The sequence below is a fragment of the Ochotona princeps genome, chromosome 5 (assembly GCF_030435755.1).
Source record: "Ochotona princeps isolate mOchPri1 chromosome 5, mOchPri1.hap1, whole genome shotgun sequence".
NCBI classification, from domain to species: domain Eukaryota; kingdom Metazoa; phylum Chordata; class Mammalia; order Lagomorpha; family Ochotonidae; genus Ochotona; species Ochotona princeps.
The window spans coordinates 39,733,300-39,757,326 of NC_080836.1; the positions used below are offsets into that span (position 1 = coordinate 39,733,300).

At 37.2% G+C, this 24,027-nt stretch overlaps 2 protein-coding genes across 5 annotated transcripts in view; one reads left to right on the forward strand and one right to left on the reverse strand.

The window, feature by feature from the left end:
* UPP2 (uridine phosphorylase 2) overlaps positions 1-339 on the forward strand; it is a 51,947-nt gene extending 51,608 nt beyond the window's left edge. The window contains 1 exon segment of the mRNA XM_058664232.1: positions 215-339. Within this exon segment, the coding sequence (XP_058520215.1) occupies positions 215-339 (125 nt within the window).
* Positions 340-4,454: 4,115 nt separating this feature from the next.
* The window catches only part of CCDC148 (coiled-coil domain containing 148), a 248,390-nt gene continuing 228,817 nt past the window's right edge, over positions 4,455-24,027 (reverse strand). For 2 of the 4 annotated variants that reach the window (XM_058664513.1, XM_058664512.1), the window contains exons 15-16: positions 19,257-19,428; positions 4,455-4,746 (exon numbers count right to left, since the gene is read on the reverse strand). In XM_058664513.1, coding sequence (XP_058520496.1) covers positions 19,282-19,428 — 147 coding nt within the window. In that variant the 3' untranslated portion in view covers positions 4,455-4,746; positions 19,257-19,281. The remainder of the gene's footprint in view (positions 4,747-19,256; positions 19,429-24,027) is intronic. The other 2 variants (XM_058664511.1, XM_058664510.1) reach the window with 1 other exon arrangement.

Below are 24,027 nucleotides of genomic sequence, written 5' to 3' on the forward strand. Positions count from 1 at the left end.
TTGACAGAATTTAGTTTTACATAAGAGCATTCTTTATCAAGAAGACAGGTTCTTAAGCCCTGTGTGACACCAAGAACCAAGTTTTATTTTCAAGTTCAATTTCAAATGTTTCAACTGAAATTTGAAATTAAAAAAAAAAAAAAAAGATTCAGTGGCAGATGTCTGGCACATCAAAGTGCTTGAGTTTAATTCCAAATTCCACTCTTGACTCCAGCTTCTACTGAAGCGTACCCTGAGAGGCACTTGCGACGACTCAAGTGGATCACTGCCACTCATAGAGAAATTAAAATTGAATTTCTGGTCCCTGGTTTCAGTTTGGTCCAGATTCAGATGTTCTAGGTATTTGGAGAGTGAAGAAGGAAATGGAGGGCTCTTTATTTCTGCTGTCTGACTGTTTCTTTGCCTTTCAAATAAATAATATAATTTTTTAGAGGGGAAGGCTGATGTGGCACAGCCAAATACAGGCCAGCCTCCTGTTTTTGTTCTTTTATTGGAACACAGCCATGCCCACAAGTGTACCTGTTATCTCTGACACACTCCATGTCATGAGAGCAGAGTTGTGTAGCTGCAACAGACAAAATGTTGTCCTCAAGAGCTAAAGTGTTTACTATGTAGTTCCTCACAGAAAAAGTTGTTGATGTGGAGCTCTGGAGGCTCCAAGGGATGACTGACTATTGGGTGATACAGGGTGAGGATGAGACACAGGAGCACCTGGAGTCTGTGGAGAGTGAGGAAGGTGAATGGAGAGGCCTCAGAAAAGCTATGACTAGAAACAGCTCACATTCTACTAAACGATGGCTTGTATGTAGGTCCTGGGCCTAGAGGCATAGACCACACCACAGTGCCTGGGTTCAAGTCTCAACACCGGCTCCTAATTCCAGATTCCAACCACTACAGATCCTGGAAGAAGGCCTTGAGGGCTCACGTGACTGGGTTCCTGCCACTCAAGTAGGAGACCTGTGTTGAATACCCAGCTCCAAGGGTTAGCCAGGCTCAATCCTGTGTTTACAGCATTTCCTTTCTTGTTTCTGTGTCTCTTTTCATTCAACATCATGAACGCTTACGTGCTCCAAGTTCTCGTTGATCTGACTATTCTGCTTACCAAGTTTGCTTGTATTTAGCAAGATCTTTCTCTAACCTTATCAAGCTGCCTAGGTTGGTTGGTATGTATGTTTGCTACTTTAATGGAAAATATTGCAGACTTCAGTTTTTCAGACATTCACAAACATCCACACAGCATTGCTCTTGTTGGAGGATGCTTTGGTATGAATGCTTTGGGTTGAAATACTGATGCTTCGTTTAGCAATGAATTTGGATATGTTTTCTACCAAATGTGAGAAATCTAAGAACTATTTTTTTCTAAATCTCTATTTGAACTGTCCTGTGCCCAGAAATAGTTCTTGTTCCTGGGAGACCTGTATGTTCTTGCTTCAGCATTGTTTACAGGCGATGTGGAGATGCTGGTCCTTACAGGAAAGCACTGTTCATGCTGCAGAAGAGACTGAAAAGGAGCATATTTGGTTTTATGTAATGAATCCTTGGTGTATCTAACACAGTATTTGCTCAATAACAAACTATTCTGAAGAACTATTATTTTCATTTATTTTTTGACTACCAAAAAGCATTTATATTAAAAAAAATGTTTTGTCAAATAGATGAAATACATTTATGATATACAACATATCCATTTCTTCCTATAGTTGACCATTTTAAAGATAAGAAATTTAAAATCTGCTCCCAGAAACTGTAAATTGTGTTATAGGACTACTTGTAGTATTTAGCTTCTAATGGGCACTTGATGGGTATGAGGCAACATTTTTCAGACAGGTGGATTTTTTTTTCACTTTTCCTTGAACAGCTTCCTTCCTGCCCTGTCATAAACCCCTTTTGTAGTCTCCAAGGCTTCAATCAATTTTGTGATACATTAGAGGCATATGATAGCTATGTCCACGGAGAACTAAAAAATCCCTTTTGCGTGTTTGTTGTCCAGCCTGGAGGGAGAAGAGCATTTGCAAGAGTGAGGACAACTGTGTAATGACAAGAGATGGTCAGCAGGGCAGGAGTCACATGTTGTCTTAAGAGCTTTGGGCTGGTGCAGTAGCCTTGTGACTAAAGTCCTCTCCTTGCACGTGTTTGGATCCCATATGGGTGCTGGTTCATATCCTGGCTGCCCTATATCCCATCCAGCTTCCTGTCTGTTGCCCAGGGAAGCAGTCGAGGACAGCCCAAGGTCTGGGAAGACCCAGAAGAAGTTCAATGGTAGGAACTGAGGTCACCTGGAGAGTGAACCAGCAGATGGAAGATCTTCCTCTGTGTCCCTCCTTCTCTAAGTAAATCTCACTTTCATATAAAAGCAAATAAATCTTTAAAAAAATAAGTGCATTTTCAGATGTGGTGCACAGCAGGAACTTTACCACAAACACAGGATGGCACTTCTGGCAGAGCGATTTGTAGGGAAAAAGGAAATGACACTTTAATTTAGAGTCACTTGTTGGAAAGACATCCAGTTTGTGACTAGATCTTGAGAAGAAGGGGTAAGCCCGGCCAGTTGGATCATGGTGAGAGTCTCCCTGGAGGGTTCACATTTTCACAATAGTTTTTCTATGAAAAAAGATTGACCTTCTATTCTTGAGTTGTGGGAGATATTTTGAGGGACACGGAAGATTCCCCACAGCTGTTGAATCACAGCATTATGATACTTGGATAATTCTATGAAAAACCCAAAGAATTGTCAACACCACCTGGTCCATCAAGGCATTTTCTCTTGCATCTCCATTTGTTTCTGTGCCAACAGAATTCAAATGTGAAACATTTTGTGCTGTCTACAGGAGGTAGTTCACATATATTGACGTGTCAATCGAATGTCCTTAGGCATATGTTTGAGAAGAATGGGGCTGGATTAGTGGGCCACAGAAACAAACATCACAGATACCATAAAGAACTGCACTCCAGCTTGATCATGCCCAAAGGAAACAAAAGCCAGCACAGATAAGGGAGACAGCTAAATAATGCATTCTTTTATTCATCATGGGGATAGATTGGGGAAGTGAGAATTGTCATCAGTCTACAGGAATGAAAAATGAGCCAGGTCTGAACAGAAGAGCTCCTAGAATGTTTTTGTTTGCTATGGGAAGGGTTCTACCACCACAAGAAACAATGTCAGCCAGCTGGTGAAGCCACTTCACAAACTCGTCACTTAGAAGTCACCCATGCCCAGAGAAGTCTGTGACCCAGTACCCTTTGTTGATGGCCTCTGACAGCTTCTCCTCTATGCCTGCAACCAGGTTATGCTTTTTCCTTTATCTGTGCCTATGTGGAGGATGACAGATTTTTCCATTTCTCTGTATGCATTTTCATTGAATTGAATTAAACCATGAGTTTAGACTTGTAATAAAATTATCTTGAAATATAAAAAGAAAGAAGCAGTGAGTCTTCTCCTGTCTCCCAACCCAATTTCAAGCAACCATATTATACTGATAAAACAACATGTATGAGACCATATTCTGTTTGTGTTTCCTAGAGTTTCTCTTTCCAGATAGCAGGAACCCAATCCATGTAACATAACTTCATGTTATGTTGTTCTGGATTTCTTTTGTCAAGCTATTTACTTTCACTTTCACATAGTTTTATTTCAGTTTAGGTTAAAATGAATATTTTAAATAATCTTTTCATACTAAGTTTGTTTATACTATTTCAATATTAACAGGACATTTTGAGGGCAGCATTTTGCTTTAAATATACTGTGAAGGAAGTCATTTGAGATTAATACAATATTTATAAATATGTAAAGAGATGTAAGCAAACAGTTTCTGAAATTGTTTATAAATATTAGGAGATTTAAGCATATGTGGCGCTAAGTAATACTGACATATCTGAGGAAATATGCAAAAATAGAAAGAAAATAAAGCAGCTACTTTTTCACACACTTAATACTCCGGATGTGAAATAATGAAATCTCCGAGGAAAAATGATACAAATGAGATTGAGATCCACAGTCACGTTGCCAACGTGGACTTAAATAAAAACTTAAATTAGGTCAACAGTAAAAACAAACAAACAAACACGGACCTTGATACCATTGAAGTCAATAAAGAAAAAGAAAGTAGGTACTTGTTCGTACACAAAGAGGAATTCTTGTAGGAGTTAGAAATCATGGGGTGGGGTAGAAGGGAAATTCCTGTGCCTTTGAAACTTGCCTGAAAAGAAAAGAAAGTGAAAGGAAAGGGAAGGGAAGGGAAGGAAACGAAAAAACAAAAGAAAGAAGAGAAATGAAAGGAGTGGAGCTGAAGTGTGCCACTTCTCCCCTCTGCACTGAGAGGCACATTGCTTTTCCTGCGAGGCTAGGCTGTTTGTGGATGCCAAGGTGGCATCTAGCCTGTCTAGAGCTCTTTCCCCTCAGGATCTCCCTGGTACTCAGCAGTAATATATCAAGTTCACTGGCGAATGCTTGAAGCAGACATAACCATCTTTCCAAACAAATTGATCAGATTTCAGAAACTGTGGGATTCACAAATCATTTTTCTTCTTAGATCAAATTTTATCATTTTGGGTATTTGATTATGGTCTTGGGGGGAAAAAAAAGATTGTTTTTGATTCTTCTCATGCTTTTCCCAGAAAAAATTTGGATCTCAGAAATTCTCAATTTTCCCCAACTCTTCTTAAAATGTTTTACCTTCAAAATGGCTTCATATTTTACTTCTATGTCCTGGGCTTAAGAATCCAGCACACTTAGATGATGGATATATCCTAATGGGGGAAAAACAAAAATCCAAGGAAATACAGCTTTAATTAAATACACACACCTGTTTATACATGCTGGATGTAAGAGGCTCCATCCCCTCTTTCTATGCCTTTTAATAAAACAAGGACAAGGACCATACAATTTCTAGTGATATACCCTTTGTATAAAATTGTAATTTCAAGGGTATTGCAAAAATGTAGTTTCTGCAAAGCAGAGAATTAATCTGTTGAGCCACTATAGGACCCCTCTGTACTCAGTTTCAAAAATACAACAAAACTTTTCACTACCTCCTCTTTCCTTTCAGATCTTTCAATTTTTGTGATGACATAATTTCAATTTATAATCACACACTTAATCCTGTATTAAATAAAGAACTCAACAACTGTTAAGTAGAAAGATCACTATTCCTTAGGAGCATAGTCAAGAATTGTGAATAATAATCAAATCCAAAGCTGTCAATTCACTCAAATACATAATATTTTTGTACTTTATATATTAGTTATGACAAATCAGGAAAAAACATATTTGTCTTTTGGGGACTAGCTTATTTCATAAAGCATAATGGTCTCAATTGCGTCCCTTTTTTGTGAAAGACATGATTTCATTCTTCATATATATTTATATGTGTATATACCACATTTTCCTTACACATTCATTAGTTGATGGACATCTGGGTGGATTCTACATCTTAGCTATTACAAATTGAGCTGCTATAAACATGAGTGCACAGATAACTCTTTCATATGCTGATTTCATTTCCTTTGGGTAAATTCCTAAGACTGAGTTGACTGCATTATAGAAAATCTACTTTAAGATTTCTGGGGAACCCTCATATTGCCTTCCTTAATCGTCGCTTATATTTCCACCAACAGTTTTTTGGGGTACCTTTTCCTCCACATCCTTGCCAGCACTTATTATTATTATTATTTTTGAAAATGGACATTCTAACTAGAGGAATGTGCAACTTTATTGCAGTATGCATTTGCATTTCTGTGACAGCTAGTTATCATAAGCATATTTTCACATATCTTCTGGTCATTTGTTGCCCCATTTCTTAAATGGATTTCTTTTGTGGATGTTTCTTGAGAGTTGTTCATATTCTGGATATTAACTGTGTATCAAAAACTATACAGTTTGCAAATATTTGCTCACAGCTTATCACCTGCTTCTTCACCTTCTGAGTGCTTCCTTTGCTGTGCAGAAGCTCCTTAGCTTGATCCAAAACCATTTGTCTTTCTTTACTTTAATTGTGAATGTTTCTGGGATCCTCATCCAGAAGTCTTTGCCTAGACCAATGTTTTGCATTGTGCTTCATGCTTCCCTTTAGTAGTTTGATGGTTTAAATTCTTAGGTTTAGATCCTGGATCCACTATGAGTTTAGGCATTGCTTGTTCTTACTTTTACATGCAGAGATCCAGTTTTCCCACCACTATTTGTTGAAGACTTCATCATTTCTCCAGGGAGTTATTTCAGCTTGTCAAAGCTCAGTTAGTTGTACATGTACACAATGATTTCTGTGGTTTTATTCATTCATGTGTCTATTGATACGTCAGTGACAGGCTGTTTTGATTGTTACTGACCCATAATATGCTGAAATTTAGTGTTATATTGTCTCCAGATTTATTTTTATTGTTTGATTTCTTTAGCTATTTAGGGTCACTTGTGTTTCCATAACAAACAAAACTGATAAAGTATTGGCTCAGCTATGGCAAAAAAAGAATACCAAAATTTAAAAATCAGAGATGAGAAAGGAGATATTACAATGAATATTATAGAAGTAAAAAAAATGTCAAAAATAACTTTGAAAAGCTATATGCAAACAAATGGGAAAATCTAGAAGAAATTGGTATTTTATTTATTTGTTTGATTTATTTTGTTCAAGAAAAACAGAATTTTTTGGAACAAGCAACTTACCAAAATTGAGGCATGAAGAAACTTAAATAGACCAGTAACAAAGACAGACTGAATCAGCCACAAATATTCTATCAACACGGAAAGCAAAAGGCCGCATGGTTTCACTATCGATTTCCACCAACCTTCCTAAGAAGAAATAATTCTAATTCTTCATAAACTATTTAGAACACTTGAAAGGGAGGGAATTCTTCCAAACTCCTTCCATGCGGCATCATCTTAATTCCAAAACCTCATGATACAATGACACACTTACAGAAAAATATCTGTGACTAACATAAAAACAAAAATCCTCAACAAAATTCTGCTAACTAAACCAACAACACATCAAAAGATCATCCACCCAGACCAAGTGAGATTTAACCCTAGGATGCGAGGATGGTTCAACATGTGCAAATCAATAAATGTGATACATTACATGAAAAACTGAAGAATAAAATCATAGTGTCAACACAATAGATGCAGAAAAAGCATCTGATAAGCACATTACTTTCCTGATTCAAGCCAGCTGGGTTTCGAAGAAACCTATCTTAACATAAGGCAATATTTGACAAACCAACAGCCAGTATTATATTGAATGGAGAAAAAGTGGAAAGCCTTACCACTAAGAACCAGAACCATTTCCATCTCCAACCAGACAAGAATACTCACTCTCACCATTACTATTCACTAAAGCTCTGGAAGCTTAGCCAAAGCCATTAGGCTAGAAAAAGGGTACAAATGGAAAAAGAAACTCAAATGATCCTGGGTTGCATATAATACGATCCTATTCATAGGTAAACCCCAACATTCTACTAAGATGTGATTGGACTGATAAGAGAATTTGGCAAAGTTACAAGATATAAAATCAATACATAAAATAAAAAACCAATAGCATTGCTTCTCAGCCTTTTGGCTAAGATCAAGTGCAAAAAATCAATAGCATATTTTTAAAAGATTTATTTACTTAAAAGATTTATTTATTTATTTATTTATTTAACTGTATCTAAGATACAGTTAAAGGGAGAGACAGAGAAAATTATATCATCCATCACTGGTTTACTGCTGAGATGGCTGCAACAGCAGGGACTATAGGAGCTTTATCAATCTCCCACATGCAGGGAGGGGCCCAAGCACTTGGGACATCTTCTGTTGCTTTACCAGACCATTAGCAGGGAGGTAGATTGGAAGTGTGGGCAGCTGAGACATATACGGGTGCCCATATACGGCTACCTGGCATTGCAGGTAGAGGAATTATCTACTAAGCCAAAATGCCCAGCAACTCGATAATATTTGTACACTGAAGCAATGCCGTGGCTGAGAATGAAGTTTTAAGATCTCTCCCATGCGCAAGAGATATAAAAATGTTTAAATGCCTTGGGAAAAATTTAACTAAAGGTGTGAAAGATATTTATAATGAAAATTGTAAAACATTAAGGAAAAACTAGAAGACACACAAAAAACACAAAAATCTTCCAGCCTCATGGACTATAAGAATTAGTATCTTCAAAATGTCCATACCACCAAAAGATATTTACACTTCAAAACAATCCCAAATTTAAAATACCAAAAATATTTTTTTAGATCTAGAAAAAAATGAAAAATATCTATTTCTAAAAGCTAAGAAAACCTAAAACACTAACAAGGAAATAAAAGAATTGTATCTCAAAAAAATTAGAAAATAATCAACATGCAGATGAATAAATTCACACCAGGAAAGCATTACTATACAATAAAGTTGTAATCTAAGAACCAAAATGAATTAAATCCTTAAAAAGAACAATGAGAGGATATAAAATGTGAAAGAACATTAATCAGAGTTAGAAAATTCCAGGTAATATATCTAAGGAAAAATTATGAATAAAAGAAAAATATTTCAGAAATGGAGAATAAATTAGAAGGAATAACTTGCATAAAAATTCAACAGATAATGTTAAGACAGCAAATAAGAAATGCAAGGTTTTATAATAAAAAATAAGGTCTCTGAGTAAAGAAAATTGCTTTTTCTTTAATGAAAAAATACTCTTTAAAAATGTAAATGTCACATTCAACAAAATGACAGCAAACAATTCAGCAGCATATTAGAAGTACGCTAACCATGAATAAGTGAGATTTATTCTTAGAATGCAATAATGTTTTAACCTATGAAAATCAATCAATATGATGAACATACCACATTAAAGGAATGAAGAAAAACAAAATCCACACAATTATCTCAATAGATACAGAGATAGCCCTTGACAAAATTCAACATTGTTTCATGATTTAAAAAGAGCAGTTCCCTGCCTGTGGCCTGGGAAAGCAGTTGAGGACAACCCTGTACCTGTGTGGAAGATCTGGAAGAAGCTCCTGGCTCCTGGCTTTGGATCGGCTCAGCTCTGGCATTTGCGGCTGCTTGGAGAGTGAACCATCGGACGGAATCATATGTCTCTCCTCTTCTCTGTATATCTGACTTTCCAATAAAAATAAATAAATCTTTTAAAAAAAGAGCAGTCAACAAAATACAAGTAGAAAACTCTAGATAACCTCATAGATGAAAGCAAATGGATGAAGCCTTTCCCCGACATCAGGAATGTAACAAGGACGTTAACTTTCTCCTATTCAGCATTAGGTTCAGTTAGAGCAGCTGAGCATGAAGAAGAAATTGAGGCATGAATAGTGGAAAGTAAGATGAATTTTTTATAGATGGAAAGATTATATTTTGTAAAATAAAACTAAAGGTGAGGCTGGCACAGTGGTGCATGAAGCTCCTTGTGGATCTGGCATTCCGTATGGGCATGAGTTTGTATCCTGACTGCTCCACTTTCCATCTGGCACACCTGGGAAAACAGCAGAAGATGCTGCAAGTCCTTGGAACCCCCACACCCATATGGGAGAACCAGAGGATGCTCCTGGTTCCTGGAATTTAGTCAGCTCTGGTTGTGGTGGTCATTTGGGGGGTGAACCTGTGGACTGAAGACATTCTCCCTGTGTCTCTTCTTTTCTCTATGTAAAATATGCCTTTCAGATGTGAGGATACGGTGCAGTATGTACCTCTACTTCCGGATTGAGGATGGACTCCCAGTGAAATTGTCTAGACAATAGGATGCTGGACTCTACCATTGTCCATGCCCGCAGTGATGGACTTAATGCCTGTTTATGAGGAACTATGCTGTTGTAATGATATGGGAGAACTCAGTGAGGGGGGAGTTTAGAGGAGGAGGCAGGAAAAATCCCAGGGCCTATGGAACTGTATCATAAAATGATAAAAGTAATAACAATAAATGAAAAAAATCTGCCATTCAAATAAAATTAAATAAATGTTTGTTTAAAAAGGAGAATAAAAGTGGCTTACTGGCTTCAAAGTATACTACGAAGCTTCAATTATTAAGTACGGTGATACATACAGACATATGGACTACGGAACAAAATGAAGAGCCTAGAAACAAGCCATCATATGCATTGCAAATGATTTTAAGCAAGGGTACCAAGTCCATTCAATGGAAAAAGACCCAGTTATCTCAAAAAATATAGTGCCATGAAAACTGGATACCCTCATGCAAAACAACCAAGTATACCATACAAAAAAAATAACTCAAAATGAAACAAAAACTTAAATAGGTGTACCAAACCAGAAAACTCATGAAATTTTTTAAAATAACATTTATTTATTTATTTTTATTCATTCATTTATTTATTTATTTATTTATTTTTGAAAGGTAGAATTTAAGAGACAGATATCTTCCATCTGCTTGTTCACTCCCCAAATGGTTGCAACAGATGGAGTGGAACCAATCTGAAGCCAAGAGCCAACAGCTTCTTCTATGTCTTCAATGTAACGGTTGCACGGACCCAGGGACTTTGGCCATCCTCTACTGCTTACTCAAACTATAAGCAGGGAGATAGATGAAAAGTGAACAGCTTGGACACAAACTGCAGCTCATATGGGATACTGGTGAAGGATTAGCCTGTTGAGCCACCATGCCAGCCCCCCAATTAGAATGTTCTTGAGAAAACATGAGGCAAACTCCCTTATAAATTTTCAATTTGGCAATAATTTCTTGGCTGTAATACAAAAAATACATATAAACAGAAGAAAAAATAGACAAGATTAACTTCATCAAAATTGAAAGCTTCTGTGTATTAAACAGCAGTGTTAGTATGGTAGAAAGGCAACATGCCGAATTGGAGAGAATACCTGTAAATATCTAATTAGGGATTAAGATCTAGAATGTATAAAGATCTCTAACAACAAAAATGCTTCTATTAGCTGGGCCAAGGCAAAACAGCAGTTAGTCTCCCAAGTAGATGGCAGGAACCCAATCACTTAAAGCATTGGCTCCTGCCTCCCAGGGTCTGTAATAACAGGAGCCTTGGATCAGGAGCTGGAGACTGGCATTTAACCAGTAATCCAATGTAGAATGCAAGCATCCCAAGGTATCTTTATTCTAGGCTAAGTGTTTATCTCACTAATATACTTACAATTACTGAATTTTACACTTAGACATTCTTAAAATGGTAACTTTATGTTATGTGTATTTACAATAAAACTGAATGTCATAAAAGATAAAAAAGGTTCTAGACATGAATCAGATTAAAGGAAATTAAAGAGACACCACAACTTAAAAAAAATGCCTGATTTTATACTAGATCTCTGTGTGTGTATGTGTGTGTGTGTTTTCTAGCAATGCTTATTGAAAAGACCTCGAATAAAAGACCAATTCTTGAGCAATATATTTCCTTAGCATTCAAATTTTGGTATCAAAATGTCATTTTCCATTAAGAAAAATCAAACTTGTTAGAGAATAATCTGATTTCAGGTCAGCGTGGAAAGTGTTCAAAAGAAGTCTGGAACATCTCTTCAAATTAGATAGCAAATGCAAAAGATTTTCAAAGATGCCTACAGAAACATTTTTCATTTCACATTAACTCTTCTATACACATCATCCAGTCTTCCACATTGCCTACAATTTCTCAACATTTTGGGAGACCATCATGATTACTTTGATGAGTATACAGGAAGACTTTGTACCAGGTCTGGTCGATCTTAACTTACAGCTTGCACTTTTCTTTTTGAATGGTTGCCCTTTGAAAGTTTCACCTTGGAATTCAGCTAACATTCTATGAAATTCTAACCCATAGGGAGAGACCATGGAGTTGACAGGCTAGTCCAGTTGACAGCTTCAGGCCGACTTCCAACCAAACTTGAGCCTCAATTGCTAGTTTTGGACATGAATCTTTTTAGTCATTGAACCAAATTGAGCTTTGAGGTGTTTACAGTCATTATATTAAATATCCTGTGGCAAAGAGAATATGCCTTCCAAAGTTGTCATTCCTAATCCCAAGAATCGGTGAGTGTTATTTTAAAAGGCAAAATGCTATTAAGATTGCTCATAGGGAGATCATAAAATAGTCTTGAATTGACTATTGATTCCACATTGACTACCCTGAATGACATGTCCATGTGGGCTCAATGTATTCCCATGAATACTTATTTGTAAAAGATCAGGCAGAAGAGGAACACACTATGAGAAGGATTAGACCTTCTATTACTGGTTTTGAAAATAAAATAAGGGAGTCATGAGCCAAAGCAATGGAAAGCTTCTGGAAGCTGGAGTAGGCAAAGAAACGAATCCTTTCCTGAAGTCTCCAGAAAAGAACATATGACTGATAACACCTTGGTATTAAACAGATGAAACTCATTCTGATGTATGATATCTAAACTATAAAACAATAAATTTGTATTTTAAAACCACTAAGTTTGTGGTAATTTGCTTTGACAATGATAGGAAATTAACATAGACCTCAAATAAGAACTATGCAATAGTGTTTAATAAACTCTTAGAACTATGCAAAATAATTTTAAAACCTATAGTGTTGAACAATTAACTTTTGTTACACAACAACAGGAATTAATTTGAAAAGCAAGTAATCTTTCCTAAGTCTATTAAGGATTCATGAACCGAACTGATGACTTACATTGAGCAAAGGAGATACAGCAGCTATAAGAATAATACCTCAATAGATTTAAAGACAAAATACATGTAAACCCAAAATGTCTTAAAGATCCAACAAAATTGATGCTTTTTACAGTATTTCAGAAAGACAGCTCATTATGTTTGAAAACTTTTAAGGAAAGAACAACACAAAATTTAGCCTACTTCTCTTACACTACCAAACAAAACACGGAAATTTTTCTTTAGTTCAGTGTCCGGGTAATATTAATGAATCAAGGAGGCACTGAACTAGAGTATCTCTTTCATATGATCCATGATTAACTGATAGATGGAGTCACTGAATACTTATAGTAAACATCCATAGTCATACTTAATAATGTTAAGTAAAAACACAAGGTAGAAGTATATACACACAGCAAGAGGATACAATTACTCTCAGCAAAGAAAATTCTATATGTAAATTTATTTGCCTCATCAATAAATAAGCTGCAAGAGAAAAAAAAGAATAAAGATGGAAGCCTGTGGATTAAAAGGCCCTGAAAACATGTCATCTAAATGCTAAGATTAATGGATAGTCATATCTCAGCATTTGTCCCATTGGAATTGCTTCCAGGACTCCAAAGAAAAGTAAATCTGCAGATATTCAAGTTATCTGTATCAAATGACTTCATATTTGTGCATACTACCACATATCTACGCACATCCACCTGTAGATTTTATACCATCTCTAGATTACTTGCAATACTTACTATAATGAAAACGTTGAGCAAGTGGTTATCAGACTGAATTGTTTGTAGAATAAGGATTTTATTTTATTTTATTTTTGCTACAGAATTTTTATTAAAATAAATGTATACATGGGGAAATAAATGCTATGTTAAATTCTTGTCTCAATTTTAAGTTCAAAACATGTGGTTCTTGAAAAAAAACCTTGAAACTGGTTATTCTCTAGGCATAATATTTTAGTAGCAATTCCCTAGCTATTTGAGCATTTTCAATAAACTAAGGAGTTTTTGAGGTTCAGCATGGACAGTTTATAATTGAGACTACATTTATGTTGAATCCAATATTCCCTGAGCCAAATAATCACTTGTAATAAAACATATTACTGTTTTTTAAATTTATTTATTTTTTAAAAAATGATCTTACTTAGTTGATTGGGGTACAAAGGGTCAAGGGCTACTGGAAAGTAGGTAATACCATTGTTTCCACACTAATATCATTTTTTCCCCTGTATCTGGGGTCAGGGGAGAAACAAAGGGAAAAGTCCCACTCAGCCTCCCACCCATCCCAGCTCCCCAATGTGAAGCACGCTCCAAGGGTCCTGCTCAAGCAGTTTTGATAGTTCAACAGGTTTGAATTGCTGCCAATTTTGCCATTCCAATTGTGATGAAACCTATTCAGAATCCACTGGCTGACAAAGTCTTTTCATGGTTGGGGTTCTGAGATCAGCAGTTCAATTGGAGGGATCTCCAAAGAAACTTCATCTGAGATGATTCCATACCTGATTCTTGTGTGAATTTGCCAGTACAGGGTCTGGCACAGTCCGTTGCCCCAATCAGCTTATGCTCATGCTGGTCGTTGCACTTGCTGGGTCAGTTCTGTTTCCAGCCCTGTCTTCCACTTGAATTAATGGGTATTGTAGTCCAGCTCGATTCTGCCAACTTCATACTCAGTCCTCACACAAACCAGTGGGAGCTGCAGCCTAGTTGGAGCAACCTGCAATAACCCCCACCAGGCCTCTTCCCTACCCTGGTACCCATGCAGGTCAGTATGTACCACAGGCTTATTCAGTCTATCCCACATCCTATTTAGTTCTGGTACTTGTCAATGGGCATTGAAGCCTAATTCAACCCAACCAACCTACTATCCAGCCCACACACATACTGGCAGGTGCCTTTCTGTCTAGCCACCCCTGTTCCTGTCCTGGTTTTCGTGCTCTCCAGTGGGAGTGGTAACCCACAAGGGAAGTGCCCACTATCTCCCTACTAGGTCACTCCAACTTCTGGATTATGCACTCTCCAGGTGGTTCTGGCATTTAACTTAACAGAATTGGCCCACAGTGCCACCCTCTGCCATCTGATGCTGCGGCAAAACTCAACCAACACTCACCCACTCTAATTTTTGCTTGCACCAGTCGGAACAGTCAGCCCAATCTGGCCCTTCCCCAATCTAACTTACATGAGGCCCACAGGTGTTTGTAGCCCTGCCTGGTCTGGTCTATCCCCATCCCAACTCATGCTCTCCAGTGGGAGTGGTTGTTCAGCAGGGGAGCCCACATTTCTCTGCCGGCTTTGCCTCCTCCTCCCCCCACCCCAGCTCTCAAGTATGCTGTTTGGGTGCTGCAACCACATCTGGTATGGCTCACCTCACCTTGGCATTTCTTAATGTGCACTGGTATGTGTTGTGACCGAAGGTGTCCTGACCCACACTCTATGCTGGTGCTCAGATTCGCCAGCGGTTGATGTGAACTGGTTCAGCCTGGTCTGCCCCCGACCTATGCCAAATTTATGCCAGTGGGTACCTTTCCCTAGCCTGCACAAACATGTTATTCCCAAGTATTTTGAAACTGTAGTTGGTTAAATCAAATGAGGAACTCACAGATACAAGATTTTCCTTTGGGAGATTTAACAATAAAGAAAGAGATTACTAGTGGAAATAGTAGGTCTAATCTATTTTCTGTTAGATTGCAGGCTAATCCTGGGGCATTCCAACATCTAGAGGACAATTGAGGTGGAGGAATCAAAAATGAAAATTGGGAAAGGACTAAGAAAGGGGGAGGTGGAGCAGGTGGTGTTACAGATAAAAAGAGTGTGTTTTAAAATGGCATGGTTGTTCACAAAAACAAATGCTGCCATAACATCAGGATGAAGAGCAAAAAGTGGTCATCATTTGCCAATAGTTCATTAGAGACCTTGCTAGGTGCATTATCAGAAAGTGTGACAGTAGAAGATGACAAGAGCAGACATCAAATTCCTACTGGCAATTTTTAAATGTTTCTTGAGAAGAGGAACAGTACCTAGAGGAGATACTGGGGTTAAGGAAGATTTACTTATAAAAAGTTTCTAAAAAACTGAGCTGAGGGAGAGCATGAAGATACAGCACAAGGCAGAAAATAGCTTTCTGTGGAGTTTAGAAGGTGTGAGACATGAAACACACGTAGCAACATCTCTAGTTGAGGGAAGACTGCTCCCTCCACTAAGGAACTAAATAAAAAATGCAGAGGTGGATATATTTGCAGATTTGGTGCTGGGGAAGGGAGAAAGGGGAATTCCCACCACTTGGATTGCATTCCTGCCTTTCAGTTGGAGACAATCCCATCACCCTTGCGATGTGCAGTTCAGTAAGGATATCTGATCCATAACTAATGGGATTGAAAGGAATTATTTTCTGTTTTGTTTTGTTCGAATACCTCTTACTAAGAAATAATTTTTGTTATTACCACTATATACAAAGTAGGGTAACCAAAGAGAATTTCATAATTTCATGGTACATTGCTTAGTGCTATTAAGTCTGTACCCTTCAAGCCTACCAGGCAATTGGAATGGAGAAGATCCAAAGTAAACAGAGCACACGACATAGAGAGGAAGAAAATCAAGAGACTCTTATCACATTTCAGGGAAAAGATGAGTCCACGTAGGAACCAGCATTCCTACCTCAGAAATTCCTGTAACTTAGGGATATTGCACCCAAAATTGATTTAAAATATTATTTCTAAAATGTTTGAGAAACAGAGGTGCTGTCTCCTGATTCATTCTCCAAGTCTGCACAATAGGTGAAGTGGACCAGGTGAAAGGCAGGAGCTGGGAATTCGGGAAGAGTACACAATATGGATGGCAGGGATCCAATCACTTGAGCTATAAGCAGTATGGGATACAAGGGCCTCATCTGCCAGTATGAATTCCTACCCCTATAATGATTTTTAATATACTTTCATACTAAGAATTATTCTTTTAATACTTGGCTTTATTAATTTTTCATAGTGTTATGGATTTGCAGCATTGACTAACTACAAAAACATTAACATACATGTTAAAGAATAATTTGAAACATCATAAAATCATACCTTAATTAAGCAATAAAATATTTTTGGTGACTTGGAGGTACTGAGCCTATCCATTTACCTAACAACTAGACATAATTAATACCTTGATTTTACTTTTAGTCATCTTCTCATTTTTCTATGTTGTTCCACCACCTGTCTATATATTCCTAAGTGCCAGAGGTGAGTCAGCATGATCTATATGATAAACCAAATGTAATCCATACGTATCACATGTGTGCTTTTGCATGTTACCACTCTCCATGTTGATATATATACTTTTTCATTTTCATTGCTATATACTTTTCAAATGTGAATATACCACACTTTTTATATGCACTCAACTGGTGATGAACACATGGCTTGTTTTCATTTGGAAGTCTCAAATATATCTCCTCATACATTTGTGCATGACCTACCCAAGAGTATACACCAAAAGATAAATTGATGGATCAAACAGTGTGAATGCTCCCAAGCTTACTAGCTGGATCAAACCTTGCCCAGTGTGCAGTATCCCAGTGCTCTGGACTATCAATACCTGACATTGGTAAATGTCTTGGTATTGTTGTCAGTTGAGCAGATGCGCATTTGTATCTCACTGCAGATGTTTATTAGTCATTTGAACTTCATTTTTTTTCACATAAAAGATTGGTGGTAAGAACTCACTAAATTAACTTAAGGACTCAGTTTAAAAACAACTGATCTAGGATACTTGCAATTTATGTTAGCTTTCTGAATCTATCTGTAAAATAGGGCTAACAATCCTAAACAAGCTGTTTAGGTGATCAAATACTATATGCGATACACATATGTGGTGTTTAGCAACAGTTTGTTTTCAATCAATGGTAACTTACTAATACTGTTTCAAAAAAGAAGATAATTTCTAAGTCTTTGCATAGCCAACAGCTAGACTGATGCTCAAATCTCAATTGTTTTCATCAAAACTTTAACATGTCAACTCAGTAGTTTTCAAAGTGACAACTGTATTTCCTGTGATGCTACAAGGATTCATCAGCTGCAAGGCAGTCTTCCACTGGAATTGGACTGTAACCCACTGGATGTGGATGTTGGCAAGGAGTTGAAGATGGGGAGCTGTGTTAGGAGCTTGCCATGTAGGGAGGGTTTACTGGGACACAGCATGGCTTCCAGGAGCTAATGCACCAGGGCTTCCTACCAGGTAAACTGAGGGCCTCCAAAGGAACTCTGTGACCCCAGGACACTGCTCAAGGAAAATGGCCAGTGCTTACCAATCCACTCCTCTTATTAGGGGACTCTTTCTCCTCTTTCAATGAGTTGCTGTAATGATGCAAAAAAAGCTGCACTTGGAACACATTCACATGAATTTTGTAATGTTGCCCATAGAATCTTTTGTGAAGCTTTATTCTGATGGACTAGACTGGAATCCCTTATTTCCACAGTATTGGGAACAACCATGAAGACATATTTCACCGGTTGCCCTGAGTTTTGTCTTTTATATGCTATTTCAACAATGGTCTATAGATTTTAACTCCTGTGCTTGAAGTGGGTAGGAAATAGCACGCAACTGCAATGGAGAGAAAAGAGTGGGTAGTCTTTAAAATAGTAACTATAGCATTTGTTAAATGACATTGATTTGATTGACTGAGCAGCTACTTTTTAGAAATAAACATGATTTATGCTTGAATTTCATTTGAAATTTTCCTTTCTATAAAATTATCCATATGTTTAACGATTTGGAACATTTGATAGCATTCCAAATGTTACAAATTTTAAAATATTCCTTCCAAACCACACCATTGTATTTTTTTCTCCAGACCAAAAGAGGTATTTCTCATGCTAGCAATGCTAGTTCTAATTTCTAATTTATTCTTAAGGCTAATTTGCAAAATGAAATTGTTTTGGATGACTGGTTTGCAGTAAACATGATGTACCAAATTGGTTTCTAAATTTAGGAGAAGGTTGAGTCTCCTCTTATAATAATCAAGAAATAATAAAAGCATCAATGATAATGAAGCTTTCATAATTAAAGTCAAATTCTAAAACAACAAGTGGAAATGAATGCTAGCAGGTAGTAGCTACATATGGTATTCTCGCAAATTATTATTTTAATCTCTTTCCAGAGAATCACACAACTCTAAAGTGTAGTTTATTAAGCGATAGTATTTGGAATGTCTGTGCCATAATTAAGGTCCATAATCTGGGTGAATTTAGGACTATTTCATGTGACTTAAAGATATTTACATTTTGATATTTGATTATTATTTATAACCCTCATCTATACTCCTGCAACACAGTGGTTTTTCTACTTCCTACTTCTTGAATTCTTTATATAGTTGAAGGTTAAGCTTGTATATTGGCAGCACATTTTACAAAAATTGATAGAAAAATAAGAAAGGAGGGAGGAAGGTGTTGTGGGAGAGAGTGGGAGTGATTGAGTGAGGAATCAAGGGCATACGAGTGAAACTGTATGTATAAAATACATCAAATTTGTTTCTTTTATATAAATAAAAAGACATTTAGGAAATAGTGCATATAATTACAAAATCAAAACAGGAAAAGTTATTTTAATAGATATCAGCACTTCTATTTTAGACATATTGTATCATTATTAGGATAGTCTCAATGATTGCTATCCATATAAATGTTTTTAAATAAAAAATTGGCTTACATCTAAGAGTATTTGAGGATAACATCTACCTTTTAAATACCGTAGACTCCATGTCCTTTCTTGGAGGTTTTTGAGGACTGATTTTTGGTAAAATCTCCTGGGCATAACATGTGTTATGAAGTCCAGCTTCTCTAAGTGCTAATTCCACACGAAGTCTAGGGTCAGAAATTATCTGTAAAAATAAAATACAGTGTAAACAATTCATTGAATCAAAGTAAAAAACTATCACTTAGCTCCATATTTCACTGCATAATATATTTTTGCCAGATAAACAACTAGATGACAATACTTTTTGTGAAAGTGGTAACTACTTTCTGGTTATTTTTAAGAAAAATGCTTGGAGTGAGCACAGTGACATAGCCTGCTAGTGCTGGCATTCCATAAGGTTGCCAGTTCATGTCCCGGCTGCTCCAATTCTAATCCAGTTCCCTGCTTGTGGCCTGGGAAAGCAGCAGAAGAGGACTCAAGTCCTTGGGCCTCTGCACCCTCATGGGAAGCTGAGAAGAAGCTCTTGGCTCCTAGTTTCAGATCAGTTCAGCTCTGACCATCGCAGCCATTTGGGGTATAAGCCAGTGGATAAGAGAGCTTGTTCTCTTTCCTCTCCCTGTAAAATCTGTATTTAAAATAAAATATGTGACATCATCAATTATTGGTATATTAGTGTTTTCCAACACAGGTTGTATAGACTTGCAGGAACATTTCAAAAGTTAGCAGAAAGTGGAATTAAAAGGTAAGTTTATCTTTCAGGTGAAAAAAATATTGAAATCCATGCATAGTATTTTCATATTATGCATTTTCCATGAACTTTATGAGGAATCTTCATGGTATAAACTAGACAAAATATTCAAATTATTCAAAGACAAAGTCAAAGAAGCTTACTTTCTGTACTGTCATTTATGCATTACTTCATCACTGGCTAAACTCACAGAATACAATCATTGATTTAAAAAACAAGGCTAGGCCACAACCCTGTGCATCTGTCTTTAAACAGACACTTTAATTTCTCCACCATTTGACAATATGTAAATTAAGTTTAAACACATGGCCACCACTTGAAAAACAAAATCAATAGATTTTTTTTCCCAAAGCCAGATTTCTATCTGAAACGGAACTAGAAAATGTTCCCATCAATCTGATTCTAAGTGGGAGCAGACATATGAGTAGTTCAATTTCTGTTTTCACTGGTAGTTGATGGGACTTCTTCTTCCCCTCCTACAAATATTAAATGCCAATAGACATTGCTTGGGATGATAGAAAATGACCCTGTATGGATTTTACTGATAGAGGCATTTTGTATGGACTTGAAAGTCCCTCTAGGGAATGGGATTATATACTGTCTAAATCAGTTGCCTTTACCCCTTCCAGAAGCTCCTAAATGAAGCTCCTAAATGAGCTCCTAAATGAACTGTGACACATAATCACAGTTCATGGCAACATGTGATAGATACTATTTGGATAGTGGGGTGAGGATGGTCTCAGTAAAGAGGAACTAACTCTAAAGTCCAACTTATTCTAGTTCAAAGAGGAGGAAAGATCTAACTGCAAAGGAAGCCACAAACCCAGAGGTGAAATAGGTCAGTTTAGTAAGAGCGTGTGTACCATTGGGGAGCCCTGGACGCTGATGCCTCTCAGTCTGGGGAATGAATGTCAAAGGCTGGCATTCCTGTAATTATTTAGCTATGCAATAATAAATGTCTAAACTTGGCTAGCAATAAGGAAGCAATTACTATCAGGAACACTATGAAAAGAAAAATCAATAGAAATTAATGACAGGTCAGACCTGGGGCTGAAGAAATGATGAGGATGAAAACAAGATAAACAGGATTTTAATTCTGAGAAGCAACAGCTCTGTGTCTTTGACCTGTTTGGCCACTCTCACACACTCACAAGGATTCACGTCCAATCTGTGTACAGGTTATCTGTAAGATCCAACTCTTTCTGCACTTCCAGTGTCATAAGCTCATTTTTAAAGTTTATTCTCTTTTTCAGTAAACTTGAAGTGAAATTGAGACCTTCCTCCCATCCATATCTCTACCTCCTCAATTTTATCTAGAGGCAGTGAGTTGCTATTCTGCAAATGTACACTATCAAATGTCACTCTAAATGTGAAACCAAAATAATCAACTTTTTCTCCCTGCGTCCTTCTGTATTGTCACATGCTTAATGGCAAGACCATCTGATGATGATAACGTATTGAATAACTAGCATGTGCCAGGCATTATTCTGGGCACTTGACACTGATCATCTCTCATAACAGCAAGGTCCTTGCAAATCATGCTTTTACAGATGAAGAACATAGGATTTTTTTGTGCAATTTTTTTATTATTATTAATTTCATTGCATAATGTGACACATTTGTTTTTATGCACTGGATTTCCCCCCACCCCTCCCCAAGCCCTCCCCCCACCCCCACGGTGGATTACTCCACCTTGTTGCATTTCCATAGTTCAAATTCAGTTGACATTCTTTCATTGGAGGTTTTGACCAATCATAAAGTCCAGCATCTTATTGTCTTGGTAAGTTTTCTTGGTGAGACCATCTCTGGTCTGAAGGTAGAACCAACAGAGTATCATCCCAATCAAGTAAAAAACCCAACATAATATTTACAACCATTTACAACATTATGGCATTAATTGACATGGTATTGATTAACCAATGTTACTAGAGAAACGCATGTTCTCGGCCACAACCTGTGACTTCCTCATGGACATTTCAATTTTGGTTTATATTTAACCATGTTCTATATACCTTAGAATGGCTATATATTGCTATTCAGCTGTCTCTTGTCTATTTCAATGTTAGTATTTAGCATTTTATAGCATTGAAGCATGATTTTGCTGAACCTGGTTGAACGACAACCAGGATCCCTGAACATAGGATTTTAATAGCTTACTCAAGGGCATCCAGTCAGCAGGTACTGGACGTGAATTTGAATCCAAAATACAGCTAACTTGGCACCATTGTTCCTTCTTTCATTCCCTCTGCTTCCATGCCAGAGCCATTCATTGTCCTCGCTCTCCTCACTGCTCTGAAGATTCTGCCATCTTACAATGACCTCATCCCAAATCCGCTCTTACCAGGTTTTCACTCAATAGACATAGTTAAAGCATAACTTACCTGCTTCAGAGTCTCACGACTGCTCACAGAATAAGTGCCCAACGTGTAAATAGCAAAACTTACCATGCTTTAGATTTGATGCTAATCCATGCTTCTAGTCTTACTTCCATAGACTGGCTGGTCATATTACCCTTCTGTTACACTTTACACTGAAGGCTCATTCTACACTTAAATGCTTCATAAAACTTGCATTTTTTTTTCTACCTCAGCACCTAAGACTTTTCCAGGTTCTGGTTTCAATCCTTCCAAACCCTAGTTTCCCTCCCTACTTCAGTATCTGGAATTTCCATACATTCTTAGAATGAGTTCCTCAACTAGGCACCCTCCTCAACATTGATTCTACTGTTGTTGTTGTAAATCATCTGATGTGAATTATGTTGTGGTTACCAAAAATCGTTGACTGAACACAGAGCTCAAAAGTTTCTTCTCTGATATTCTTGGTCAGGTAGCTCCTTTGAGCTGCCACAGCCCTTAAATCGCCATAACGGAGTTCCTCAAAGTAAAATAATTTTTGTACATGCCTTTTCCCCTCTCAGAGTGCTAGCTTACCTCTTCCACAAGGGAAGGAGGTAGGCCATGTATTTCACATAAAACCAAAATACAGTATATCATGACATAGTGTGTTTTCTGTAAATGTTTATATGGTTAATGAATGAATTATTCATACTTTTGTTCTTTTGCAAAGTATGCAGTGCATAATAGAGGCATGATGAATCTCTTGGGCAATAGATGAATGGATGAAGTTTCCTGATTTTTAGATAAATTAAATACGTTTTTAGCTTCTCTTGTTACGACTTGTAAAATTAATAACTACGTTCTCCTTTCATGTCAGGAATATCCACTTATTCATCTGTCCTCCTTTCTTATTTCTACTCCTTCAACTGTTCATCTAAACAATCTTTCTAAAGTCTCCTTTCAATTATAGGCACAGACTACCATGACTGCTAAGTTTATAGAAATGGCTATATATTAGATGAACCATAGCTTTCTTATCCAATCCTCTGCTGATGGGCATTTTGGCTGCTTCCATGTTTTTGCAATTACTGATTGTGCTGCTATGAACATAGGAGTGCATGTTGGTTCCTCATAAAACAAGTGTTCTGGATATATTCCTAGGAATGCTATTGCTGGATCATATGGTATGTTGATTTTGAGTTGTTTGGATGTTCTCCATACTGATTTCCATAGAGGCTGTACCAACCTGCAGCCCCACCAGCAGTGGAGTAGGGTTCCCTTTTCCCCGCAACCTTGCCAACAAGTGTTGTTGGTGCTTTTATTCATGTGGGCCAGTCTTACTGGCGTTAGGTGGTACCTCATTGATGTTTTAATTTGGATTTCCCTTATTGCCAGGGAACTTGAGCATTTTTTCATATGTTTATTTGCCATTTGGGTTTGTTCCTTTGTGAAGTGTCTGCCCATTTCCCATGCCCATTTCTTGAGTGGCTTGTTTGTTTTGACATTTTGGTTGTTTTGTTGCTCTTTGTATATTCTGGAGATTAGCCCTCTATCACCTATGGTTCATCTACTCCATGGAATACTACTCAGCTATTAAAAAAAACCAAAATACAGTTCTTTGTGGCCAAATGGGCCAAACTGGAAACCATAATGCTAACGGAAATGAGCCAATCCCAAAAGGTTAAATACCACATGTTTG